Here is a 13,726-nt window from a genome sequence, read left to right on the forward strand (position 1 = left end):
AGGACATTTGAAGTAAGAACCAGTTCCTTTCAAAGTCTTCCGAAGTGTAAAGGTCTAGTAACGGAGGAACCTTACTTTCACTTGAAGGCATATGACTCCATTTGTAACACAATTGGGGGTCAAGGTTTTACATCGGATGATGTGAAGTTGGTTCTATTTCAGTTCTCATTGGAAGACAATGCAAAGAGATGGTTTTATACTTTGCCTTCCGCGTCTGTTTATACTTGGGCCGAAATGCAACAAATATTTTTAGAAGAATTTTACACGGCTCAAAAGACCAATGATGCGAGAAGAAGTTTGAGAACCTTCCAACAACAATCGGGGGAAATGTTTCATGAAGCATTTGAGAGGTTCAATACGATGATCAAGAATTGCCCTCATCACGGTATTACTTTATGGGAGTTGTTGAATGCGTTTCATGAAGGTTTAAGTATGGAGGATGAACGGGATTTGCGGTCGATCACTAATGGTACATTTGGTACCAATTAGGAACAAGACGATTGGGCATATTTGGAACAACTGGCGGTTACCTCAAAGAGAAAGGCCCAAACCGGAAGAAGAGCAAGATCGGCGATTGGTAGACTGCAAGTGCAAGTCATGGAAGAAGGAAATGTAGAAACCACTAATCAAGTAATTGATGTGTGTACAAATTGTAACGAGTTGGGTCATGCAACGGAGGTGTGTACGGTAGGTCAAGCACCGGTGGAAGAGGTGAATGCACTTCAAGGGGGAGGTGGTAGGAATTACAACATGAATTCCAACACCTACCACCCCGGGTTAAGAAATCACCCGAATTTTCGATATGGAAATCTGGCCACTCAATCTAACCAGAATTTTCAAGGAAGTCAAAGCAATTATGTCCCTCGCCAACAATATTATAACCAAGGTAATTATCATGGCGGGAACAATCAAGGGTTTCAAGGTCAAGGGGGTGGCGGTCAAAGCGGGTCAACGGGTCAAAGTTCATCGAGTGGAAATGAGGTTATGGACATGTTGAATTTGATGCAACAAGACATGCAACGAAGAAATCAACTTGATGAGGTTAGAATGCAAAAGGATGAAGTTAGAGATAAGGCCATCCAATCTTTGACCACACAAATGGGTCAACTCGCAACTGAAGTGTCCGAGTTGAAGAAGAATAAAGGTCAATTGCCAAGCGACACAAAGGTAAATCCTTCTCATAACTCTTCTCGTAATGTTCCTATTAACCACTTTAGTGTTTTAAGAAGTGGTAAAGAATATAAAAAAGATTTATCACCGGGTGTGGTTGATGGGGAAGTTGAGGATATTACGGGTAATGAAAGTGATGATGAAATTGTAACAAATAAACTCACTAAACATGTCACTTTTGAAAAACCGTTACAAACTCTGGGTCAAACTTCAAATTTAAACGATAAAAATAAGGAAGTGGAACCAAATGCGGTTCCATTTCCCTCAGCTTTACTTGACTCGGGTAAGAAAAACATCATTTCTAGAAGGGGTCCTCAAAAAGAAGAGATGTGGGAAGTTTTTAAGCAAGTAAAGGTAAATTTACCTTTACTTGAGGCAATAAAACAAGTGCTCGCGTATGCTAAGTTTTTAAAAGATCTATGCACTCAAAAGAGGCAACAAAAAGTGCCTAAACGAATGGATTTAACTGAGCGGGTAAGTGCGGTTTTAAATGGAGATCTTCCTCCTAAGCTTCAAGATCCGGGAACACCCTTAATTAATATTCAAGTAGGCGATTTTCAAATGTCTAGGGTGTTACTAGATCTTGGGGCCGGAGTAAGCATTCTCCTGGGGGGTTTATATGACCAATATGACTTTGGTCCTTTAAAACATGTTGAGACCACGGTTGTATTGGCAGATTTGTCTCATAAACTTCCGCGTGGAATCGTACGAGATGTTATTGTGAAAGTGGAGGATTTTTACTATCCTGTGGACTTTTTGGTGTTAGACAATTCTTCGGGTGACCCAAGTCAACAACAAAATGTTATCTTAGGTCGACCATTTTTGAACACTGCTAATGCAATCATTGATTGCAGATTTGGTACCGTTGACATGGCGTTTGGTAATCGTAAAATGCGCCTTAATGTTTTTACTAACGTTTCTAATTCTTTGAGAGGTGAAGAATGTTTTATGGAAGATTTGGTGGACCATTGTATTCCTCATGAATATGATGAACATTGTGTAGAAGCTTGTATTTATGATGATTCTGAAAAGGTACACATGTGTGCTTTGAGGATGGAAGAACTAAAACAGGATGTCTTAGCTATGCAAGAAGGAAGGCCACCATGGACACATCAATTTGAGAATTTGCCAACGCGATCAATTCGGACACAAAGCCGTCTTTGGAGTGTCCACCAAAGGTTGAATTGAAGGAACTCCCAAGTCACTTGAAGTATGCATTTTTAGGGGAGAATGAAACTCTTCCGGTTATCATTGCTTCTAAATTGGAGGAAGAACAAGAGAGGGCGTTGGTAAAAGTGTTGGGAGCATATAAGGCTGCTATTGGATGGACGTTGGTGGATTTAAAGGGTATTAGTCCTTCCATTGTTATGCATAAAATAATTACTGATGAGGAGGCTAAACCCACAAGGGAGACTCAAAGACGGTTGAACCCGAATTTGCGGGAAGTGGTAAAAAAGGAGATTATCAAATGGTTGGATGCGGGGATCATTTATCCCATTTCAGACAGTGCATGGGTGAGCCTGACAGAGGTAGGGCCCAAGAAAGCCGGTATCCAGGTAATAAAAGGTGATAATGGTGAACAAATCGCCACCCGACTGGTAATCGGGTGGCGAGTGTGCATCGATTAAAGAAAATTAAATAATGCAACCTCAAAAGACCATTTTCCACTACCATTCATTGACCAAATAGTTGAAAAACTTTCGGGTTAAAAATATTATTGTTTTTTGGATGGATATTCGGGTTACAATCAAATTGCAATTCATCCCGATGACCAACATAAGACCACCTTCACGTGTCCATATGGTACTTTTGCCTTTAGGCGAATGCCATTTGGACTGTGTAATGCCCCGGCTACCTTTCAAAGATGCATGATGAGCATTTTTTCTGACATGGTCGGGGAATCACTTGAAGTTTTTATGAACGATTTTTCTATTTTTGGCTCAACATTCGGGTCGTGTCTCGTTTATTTAGAAAAAGTTTTAAAACGATGTGTTGAGACAAACTTGGTGTTGAGTTGGGAAAAAAAGTCATTTTATGGTGCAAGAGGGCATTGTGTTGGGTCATGTGGTTTCAAGTAGGGGAATGGAATTTGACTAAGCTAAAATAAAAGTAATTTCATCTTTACCACCCCCGAAAAATGTTAAAGGAGTGAGATCGTTTTTGGGACATGCCGGATTTTATAGGAGATTCATTAAAGGATTTAGTGGAACTTCAAAACCTTTATGTAATCTCTTATCGAAGGATGTCCCCTTTGAGTTTACTGATGAATGTTTGCAAGTTTTTGATAGTTTGAAGGAGAAGTTGGTACAAGCACTCATTCTACAATCACCGGATTGGTCAAGCCCGTTTGAGATAATGTGTGATGCAAGTGATAGCACGGTTGGAGCGGTATTGGGTCAACGATTAGAGAAGAAGCCGGTGGTAATATACTATGCAATCAAAACTTTATCCGAGGCGCAAATAAATTACACCACAACCGAAAAAGAGTTACTTGCGGTGGTGTACGCCTTGGATAAATTCCGGTCGTATATTTTGGGAAGTGAAGTTGTGGTGTACTCGGATCATAGTGCGGTCAGGTATTTGATGGAAAAGAAAGACGCGGAACCGCGTTTGATTCGATGGGTTTTATTGTTGCAAGAATTCGATCTTGAAATCCGGGACAAGAAAGGTTGTGAGAATGTAGTGGCGGATCACTTGTCGCGGATTCCACTTGAATGTATTGACGATTCGACAGAGATAAACGAACGGTTTTGTAACACCCCGGCTTAAGCGGAAACGCCCGAGTGTGACGTACAGATTGCCCAAAATACATGTGACACTATTAAGTGACAATATTATCATTCATTCATTCAAATCTCAAGTACACAAGTTGTTCAAATAAACAAATACAAAGGAAAGAAATAAAACAAACATCAACATTGTTTATTATTTAAGTAACCTAAATTCTAGTGCCTTCATCCATGTCATCCTCTAATAATGGTACCTGTAACATATGTATAAAATAATGTCAACTAACTTAATAGTTGGTGAGTTCACACAGTTTGATATCAATACATAAAAACCATACAATTTCATGAGACAAGTGTAATAATCGCGCAAGTAAGTTCCTTTCCAGTTGGGATTGTGCACCAACGTACTCGGATAATGAGGCCCTTTTCCACTCATAACAACAAGGTCTTGAGTGCAAAGGGGGGCGTATGATCATACTTATTGAGGAAACCATGAGCAAGTAAATTCGAGCAACTAATCAAGTAAACACACAAGTCCATGTAATGAATTGCAGTTTGTAAATGAAATAGTAATTATTTGAGTTTATAAGATACATATGCTACCCCCAAAATATAAAAGAGTAAAAAGGGGGTGTGAGAAACTAACCTTTGAAATTGAGAAATAACTTGGAATAATAAGCGAAGATGCGTTAAAGGAACCGAAGCGGTCAAACCTCACAAACTATATATAAAAGAAAGAAAGTACAAATGTAAACATTAACTAGCGGGATCATAGAAATTAGATCGATTTAGTTTTATGTTAGAGATTATGAATTAATTTAGTATATTTTAAGGTATTTTATAATATAATATTCATTTTAATCTTTAACGGATTTTAACGGCTTATGATTATATTTACGAGATTGGAAGCTTATAAAGTTTATCAAAGAAAACTGTTGATTTTAACGTAATTTTAGCATATTATCGTTAAAAGTTAACTAATGACATTAATTAAATAATATAATATTAAACCGGGTTTTTACAAACACTTAACGGAAAGTATAAAAGTTGATGTTTAAGTGAATAAATAATTTATAAAGATTTTATCTAACTTAAAATAATTTTATTTGATTTTTAATAATTTTTATTAATTTTAATTGCTTTTATATAATAAATAAGATGTTTAAAAAAATAAAAAAAAGGTGTACTGACCCGGGTTCGAACCCGGGTCCTCACATTCAAAGTGAGCATCTCCAACCACTGGACCAGCTCTAATACTTGTTTTATTACTGAAAATAATATATATAAACAATATTAGAAACTTCATCTTCTACACTAATAAACCCTAGGATTCAATTTGCTTAAACCGTTCCATGTTTGTTAATTTAAAGTTAGGGGTTTTGTTTTGTGGCTTAAAATGATTGAAACCCATATAACACTTACTTGAATTGGTGCCGGAATGGTGGTGAACGGAGTTCGGCCGGAGACGGATATTGGACGAAAGATTATGAGATTTAAAGAGTTTTAGAGAGAGGATTGAAGGTTGGTGCAAGTTTAGATGATGTTTAGGGTCATATTTATAATATCAATTGGAGCGTAGGACGAGTAATTGGTCGTTTAATGATTTTGAATAATATCCGGCGGTTATACGCTTAATCCGGCAATTATTGGTTGTTATCACGTGTTATTATTCTTGATTATGGATTATAATTAGCGGAGAAACATATTGATATAATTTTCTTGGTCAAAGAACAAGTTTTACGGCCTAATTAAGGTCGTCGGAGTTTGTTTCATTCGCCGGATTCCGGCCGGCGCCGGAAAAACGTGATAGGGAGGCTGGGTGATTATTAATATTATAATTATTATATTTTAAATCATATTTACATATTGGCTCCTGAACTTTTAATATATGTTAAAACTGAATTTATATTCTATTTACATTTTGAACCTTGTACTTTGAAATGTTATATAAACTTGATATAATTTTGCATCTTTAGATTATTTGTATATTTACCCGCATAGTTTGAAGATTGATTATTTTATTTACTTTAAATCCCGAAGTTTTGCTATATGAACCGAACGAATACACAAATGAACGAATAATAAATATAAATTGTTGTAATTAATATTCAATGATAAACGACAAAATCGAAACGACAAAACGGGTCGGTTTAATGAACACAAATACGAATACGAATACAAAAAAAAATTGACAAATGTCACAAGTTTCCCGATAAACAATTGTTAGCCGCGTCAACTACACCGTGGTATGCCCACTTTGTGAACTATTTAGCAACGGGGTCTATTCCAACTCATTAGGTGAAGAAAAGAAGACAACGGTTCATGGCCCAAGTGAAATAATATATTTGGGATGAACTGGATTTGTTCAAGATTGGTTCAGATCAAGTGATAAGGAGATGCATTCCCGATTTCGAGGTGTTGGAAGTTTTGAATCATGCACATGCATCGGCGTGTGGAGGTCATTTTAGCGGTCAAAAGACGGGTCACCGGGTGCTTCAATGTGGGTTTTATTGGCCCACGATTTTTAAAGATGCAAGTGAATATGCCCGACATTGTTTTTGAATTGCCAAAAGTTGGGTAGTATCTCAAAACGGGATGAAATGCCATTGCAACCGATTTTGGTGTTAGAGATTTTTGATGTATGGGGAATTGACTTTATGGGCCCGTTTCCAAACTCGAATGGATTTTTATATATTTTGGTTGCGGTCGATTATGTGTCCAAGTGGGTAGAAGCGGTAGCAACAAGAACCAATGACCATTCGGTAGTTTGCAAATTCGTTCAATCCAACATCTTTGCTCAGTGTGGTATCCCGCGGGTTATTATTAGTGATGGTGGGACACATTTTAAGAATTTCAACTTTGGAAAGCTTTTAAAAATATATAATGTGAACCACCGAATTGCTACTCCTTATCATCCGCAAACTAGTGGACAAGTCGAAGTGTCCAATCACCAAATTAAAGAAATCTTGATGAACACGGTGCTGGTCGATAGGAAGGATTGGTCTTCTAAGCTGAATGATGCATTGTGGGCTTATCGGACCGCCTACAAAACTCCTATTAGCACAACTCCTTATCGGTTAGTTTATGGAAAAGGGTGTCATTTACCAATGGAGTTGGCACATAGGGCGTTTTGGGTGATTAAGAACGTGAATGCGGATTATAAGGAAGCGGGTGAATTGAGAAAGTTGAAATTGAATGAGATCGAGGAAATCCAGGATGAAGCGTATGAATGTGCTTCCGCGTACAAATACAAACTAAAGAAAGTCCATGATGCAAAGTTGAGAAAACGGACTTTTGAAGTGGGTCAAATGGTGTGGTTGTATAATTCAAGGCTAAAGTTATTTCTGGGTAAGTTAAAGACCAAGTGGATGGGCCCATATGTCATCACAAAAGTGGGTCAGTTTGGTTGTAACGATTCCGACGAAACCCGGTATACCCTAACCGGTAGACGATAGTTACGTCATATTTAATGTCGGGTACATGAGTTACCATGGTAAATATACGAGAATACATGGTTCACTGTATTGATTGTACGTGAATATATAATTCATCGTATTGAATATGCGATTAATCGATCGATAGTTATTGAAACCCGAACGAATCGAGGGTTCAATTATAGACGAGATATATGATATTTAGTGATGTTTACGAAGTATTAAAGCTTCGGGATAAGTGAATTAAAGCACAGAAAAAGAATTTCGATTTAATGGTACGTCGGTACATTAAACGAAACCTTTAATACCAAACCGAGCAAGAGATGATCGATCAAGACGAAAAAGATGCGCGATAATTAATGATATGACGTTTTAAGTTAATAAAAGTCATGGTTTAGGTTTTTGAAGTTTTTAAATCGATTTTATATAAATTTCATTTTTAAGCCGAAAAACGACCGTTTTAGCCTCATTTTAAGCCGAATTAAACATTTAACCGAAAAACGAACTGAACCAGATTATCCAAAACATTATCCGGATTACGAGAATCCAAACATGTGGCCTAGAATGGAGAGGTGGGTCCCACCCCACCCCCCTCATTGAACCGATCGGAATTAAGGGGTGTTACCCCATTTCATTTCTTTTTTTTTTTTACATCAACATTCAACAATCCATTCATTCTCTCAATAATTTCATCCAAAAACCGAGAGTTCTAGCAAGAAAAACAAGGTAATGATCGAGTTATTCACGTGTTCATCTTCGTTTCTTGAGTTTGTTTGCAAGAAAATGAGGTTTCAAAGATGAAAACCGATTCTTGCATGATCAAGTGATGTATACGGGTTATACAAGGGATCTTGGTCCAAGAAAGGAGTTAAACGAATCAAAAACGAATTTTTACGGTTAAATCTTTGTTTTTGGAATCATAACCGAAACCATGAAAGAAATGGCTTGATCGTGAGTGTAACTTGCTTGGTATTATGGTATGTTGTTTGTAGGCTCTGTGTTTAGTGGTAGATAAGGCGGAAAGACGAGTTTGTAGCTTGTAGTGGCGGAAAACGAAAGGTATATTCGATTTATGTTCGGTTTTGGAATTGTGGACAGATTGTTGATGGTTTAGAGTTAGGTCATGAAATTTTACAAAGGTGTTAAACATATGGAAATATGAGTTCTGTGAATTTTTGGTAATTTTTGGATAAAGGATGAATATTTGGTGAATTTAAAGCTCGGTTTTGGCCAAAATTGGTGAAAAATAGTTAAGTATGATGAAAAATTCTGGAAAATTGTAGATAATCTTTTTATATCATGTATAAGTGACACACAAAATTTGAGGTCCGTTGGAGAAGTCTATGTAGGCTTTTCGGTTAAACGAGTTCTATGGTTTTCTAGCTCGGTTTTACTGAAAATGACATGTAAAAGAAGATTTTGGTTCTGAAAAAATTACTGGGGACTATGTGGATGGCAGGGGACATCCAGGAGAAATTTGGGATTTTTCTAAGTTCGGTTGGTATTTACGACATAATTAGTGTTTAAATGGTGATTAAAAATGGATAAATAAATTTTAAATATAAAATTTATTTCTTGAAATATTTTTATAAAATTCCCCACTGTCAAAAAGTGATTTGTGCAAAATTTCAAGATCCGAGATTAAACGGATAATTATTTGTGCTAATTATCAAACTTTTAAATTTAAAACGCGGTAAACCGGTGAAGTTCGCTTAAGCGAGCTGACTGGTGTATAAAAACCCTAAAAATGAACTATTTTCATATAATTGAGTTAAACAAGTAAAAATGAATCATCCGAAATAATTCGGATGATTTGGGTATTTTTAACCGATTTAACAGTTTCCGGTACGCCAAAAACGGAAACGGGTCCCGCGGCCAATCGGGGCGTCTAAACAGAGCTCTAATTTCACATCTTTAATTAAATTATCAGTCAACCACTACTTTCGGGTCGTGTGTGACCAAACTCATTTTTGAAACGTAAAAACGGATAACCGTGCTAGGCACGCAAAACGAGAAAAACGAATAATAGTAGTTGTGACCATGGAACTCTAAACGATATCACAATCTGAGTCCGGAGAAGTGTTTCTGGGTTAACCTTGCCCCCAGAACGGGTACAGTGCTGGGTTAACAGTGTCCCCAGATGTACCGGTTAACTTGGTTAAAGTTATATTAATATGAGTGTATAGTAACGATCGTAGGGATCATATTACAAATTGGACGTGTTAACTGATAATGATTGTTGTTACATGCTTACATGTGCTAAGGTGAGTTTCACGAGCCCCTTTTTCTGAACTGTTTTTACATATTTTCTCGGGGCGGAAGCATGTTACTACTGAAATGTTTAAATACATACTGAACGCATGGATTTGCGTGGATTTATATATTTTATTGTACGGGAATCGTACGGAAATGTACTAAGATGGTAATTGTCTGAGTTGCTAACATTCTAAGGCCCCGGAACACGAGTGATTAACTGAAAGCCGGTAGAGTGTGGATAGTACTATTGGTCTGACAAACCCAACTGGTCCGGCATGGATTTGCTGATGTTTCCCAGCCAGTTGCACATGTCTATTTTGGGTGTTATATATATTTTGCTATGTAATGTTAGACATAGCGGTTTGGGGCAGTTCCGTGGGCGGGGGGGATATGCCACGGGTCCGTGGGCGAGGGATATGCCACGGGGGTTGTGTGAGATAGTCAGAGGTTTCACTTGTGTGCTCAGCATAATTACATTAATAATAGTATTATTTTATGATAATGATTTATCATGGTTTACTCGAATTGTGAAACTCACCAACTATTCGTAGTTGACCCGTTTTCTCACATGCTTTTCAGGTACAACTAAGATGAAGTGATTGCTTACGTGCTAAGTGCTTGATTTGCGTAAGATTTGCGTGCAAAATGTTAGGATACATTATAATAAATAGAATTATGTATCGTATTGTATGATGTGTGTATCACCTAGACGGTAATGAAATACGAGACAATGTAATTTTGAAGTATATTAATGCATTAAGTTTTCTTTATAAGCAATGTGGTTGATATCAGAGGTGTCTGTTGCATCCCGTTTACGTTTCCGCTGCGGTTGCGGGGTGTTACATTGGTGATGTGGAGATAGAATATTTCCAAGAGCAAACAAAACAAGTGGTGAACGGTCAAAGACTTAAACCTTACTGAGAAGGAAAGGACATCAACATGCTCGATGTGGACCGGGTGAGTTATTTTTACGCTCACCGGATGAGGAAACGAATTAAAAAGGCCATGGTATGTTGTATATTATAGTTTAGGTTAATTTAGTTTTTATTTAAAATTGGTTTTAAAAATTACCTTCCTCGTTTTGGAGCTTGTCCAAATCAAGTGTGGGGAAGACTTTATGTTTTTCTTTACCGTGTTGGGGACAACTCGGGTTTTTCATGGGGGGTGGGTAATTTTTTATATTTTTTAATTGGGTAAATAAGTTTTAATTATTTTTGTTTTTCTTTGTTCCTTTTGTTGATAAAAAAAAAATACTCCCTACCCTACATTATTCTTAGGAGCCAATTGTTGCTTATCCCATTTTTCTTTGTTCTTTTTAACCAACATTACAAGCCATGTTAGCCTTGACCTTTTTTGTTTTAACCCTGTGGATGAAACCCAGTATGTTAAGAGTTGGATATAAGTTGTGTGTCGAGCATAGTACACAATTTACGTATGTCTCGGGTCAGTTGTTTGTATATTAATGTTAGTATTATAAAAAAAAGTTTGAAAATTAAGAAAAACTCAAAAAGAGTCGATGTTTGAGTTAGTATCGTTTGTAAATAGTTGCGAGTGAGTTGTTTATTTGTTGAATAAATTGGGTTTCGTCCAACATAAGTCACTAAATAAATCTGCTTCCATACCCAAACCTAAGCCACAACAAAACCCTTAGTTCTATTCTCTATGCAACCGGTGGGTAATGGGTGGAGATATGACTTGCTTCCAAGCTTATTACATTGTGTTCATACTTGGTATTGAGGGCAGATAGATACTAGCACATTTTATGCTGGTCCAGATATTAAACCGAGAGGAGAGATGTTATATTATGAGGGGTGTGATCATGTGTTCCCTAACCGGAAACAAAGTAAACTCGTTTGGGCGGTTCCATAGTTTTAAATTGTTACATCAAATTATTTGGTGGGTTATCAACTTGGACAGTGTCAGTTCTTAGGAATAGGGTATGACTTGGGACCTTAATTGAACTGGTTTTATGGTAAGATTGGTGGATACAAGTTGAATGTAATAGACAAGTTTGTGTCGAGATGTTGCTTGAGGGCAAGCAACGTTTAAGTGTGGGAATGTGACAGGTGGTCCATGGGACAACCCTTAATTGATTTAAAGCCGTAATAATCATGTTCTGAATTGGTTTATTTGGTGGAATTAGATGACTACGGTGTGTTCGGTAAATTGTAGGTACAAAGGAGGTTCCGGAGCTATTATGGTGTATAACAAAGAAACCAAAGGAACCGCCGAGTTTAGAAGATCAAACAAGTGAAGAAATTGACGTTTCGTGGCTGAAATCCACCGTGACCCACAGTGTAGACCGTAGGCCACGATCCAAGATTGACAAAAATGACAGAGGGTACCGTACCGTAGAAGGTATGGTCACCGTGAGGACCACCGTGACCCACGGTTCCACCGTGGGCCATGGTCCAGCTTTTGAAGAAATCCACCGTGACCCACGGTGTAGACCGTGGGCCACGGTTCAAGTCGTAACTGCCTTTTTCCTGCATTATTTTTAGACGTTTTTGAGGGTCTTTTCATTATCTTTTCATTCACAACAAGCTAGGGACGATTTTTGGAGCTCAAGATCAAAACTTTGGTGATTATAATCATTTTTTGAAATTATGATTCATTCGATTATCTTAATTAAGGTGATGATTAATCAAACAATGTGTGGCTAGTACTCTTTATGTTCTCTCCCGAATTGTAAGGTTTTCTAATTGGATTTTTGTTAATCATTTATGTTATTGGTGAGATAGTATTTTTGATCATATGATTATTGTGCTATGGTGATTGTGTGTTTGTATGTAATTGTTAGTGTGGTATAAATTCGTGTTCTTGACTATCCATTCTTGGTTCCATAGGCAATCGAGATTTAGTAGAAAAGAATTAGGATTAACAATACTAAACTGATTTTTGAGTGACAACCTTGCGTTTTTGTAATCCAAGTACTTAGTCCTCTCTTGTCACATCCAAACACATTTTCACAAACGATAATTGTGTAGTTAATCACATAAGTAAACATTAACTTTATCTACATTGGAAACCTGAAATCGGGAGAGGGCATTTTTTCTTATATTGTTTAAAACTCGTTTATTATTTTAGTTATTTTCGTTAATCAAAATCAACAAACCTAATCATTTATTTTACTTTTCTCATTTAGTTTAAAACATATAAATTTGATAACTACTTCATAACACAATTCCAGAAACTCCCTGTGCTCGATACCCGGTTACCGCTAGCTAATAGTTGTAATCGATTTATATTTGATTGAGTCTTCGATCTCACGTCACCTGTTCTTCGACAAATTAATAACCTACACAGAAAACAAAGATGTCAGTAAACACAAATTGGAAACCCTAAACTCATACAATGAGTATCGGAAATCATTCTATTGATGTTTACCTTGTCGGAAATTTTGTGGATGACAAATTATGGGTAGGAATTATGAGCAATGATTGGTATCTAGGTTGCGAGAAAGTGCATAATAATGCAAGAGAGAAAGAGGGAAAAGATGAAATAAGAATTTTATATGTCCCCTTTTATAGTGTATGTTGTGCACATTTGAAAGTGGGGTTTAAATGATTTTTGTCATTTAGTACAAGAATACTGCCAAAAACACAGATTTCAAAAATGAAAAAAGCTTAGTCGAATATACAAGATTGCTCGAGAAATTAATCACAAGTTAGATAATCAAGTATATTTGGTCAAATAGGAAACCTTGCTCGAGATTAATAAAGATTCAAAATAGTAACCTAGAGATATTTCTAAATGCCAATCTTATTCGAATACCATATCATTACTTTCATTGCTCGATTCTACCTAGAAAAGCAGAGAGTTAACAATATTTAAAAATATACTATCAAGTTTACACAAAAACAAAGTTTACTCGACAATACTTCAGATGTGCAAAGTGTGCTTGGGAAGACTTGATATATTGATATGTTAATATACAAGTGTGCTCAAAGCATGCAATGTACCCGGAAAGTAAAGTTTGCTTGTAACCTTCTGATATATGCAAGTATGCTTGGAGAAAACATGAATTATTATTTTAATATACAAGTGTTCTAAAAGTATGGTGTTTGCTCGATAAACAAGGTTTACTCGGAAACACTTGCGATTTCAGAGAAATCATTGAGACATAAACAACATATA

The 13,726-nt window shown here is 36.7% G+C and overlaps 1 protein-coding gene across 1 annotated transcript; it reads left to right on the forward strand.

The window, feature by feature from the left end:
- The first annotated feature begins 597 nt into the window (after positions 1-597).
- LOC143563143 (uncharacterized) lies at positions 598-7,206 on the forward strand. The gene is made up of 2 exons (XM_077050754.1): positions 598-1,294; positions 7,115-7,206. The coding sequence occupies exons 1-2, from the start codon at positions 598-600 to the stop codon at positions 7,117-7,119; spliced, it is 702 nt and encodes a 233-aa protein (XP_076906869.1). The 3' UTR covers positions 7,120-7,206.
- Positions 7,207-13,726: the final 6,520 nt, after the last annotated feature.

This window comes from Bidens hawaiensis, unplaced genomic scaffold (genome assembly GCF_021521415.1).
Source record: "Bidens hawaiensis isolate Kalapana, Puna unplaced genomic scaffold, B.hawaiensis_p1.1 tig00021324_1, whole genome shotgun sequence".
Classification (NCBI taxonomy): domain Eukaryota; kingdom Viridiplantae; phylum Streptophyta; class Magnoliopsida; order Asterales; family Asteraceae; genus Bidens; species Bidens hawaiensis.

Bases quoted from the DNA above. Each gene is read 5' to 3' on its own strand.
- LOC143563143 (XM_077050754.1), top strand. From the start codon at position 598: ATGGAAGAAGGAAATGTAGAAACCACTAATCAAGTAATTGATGTGTGT.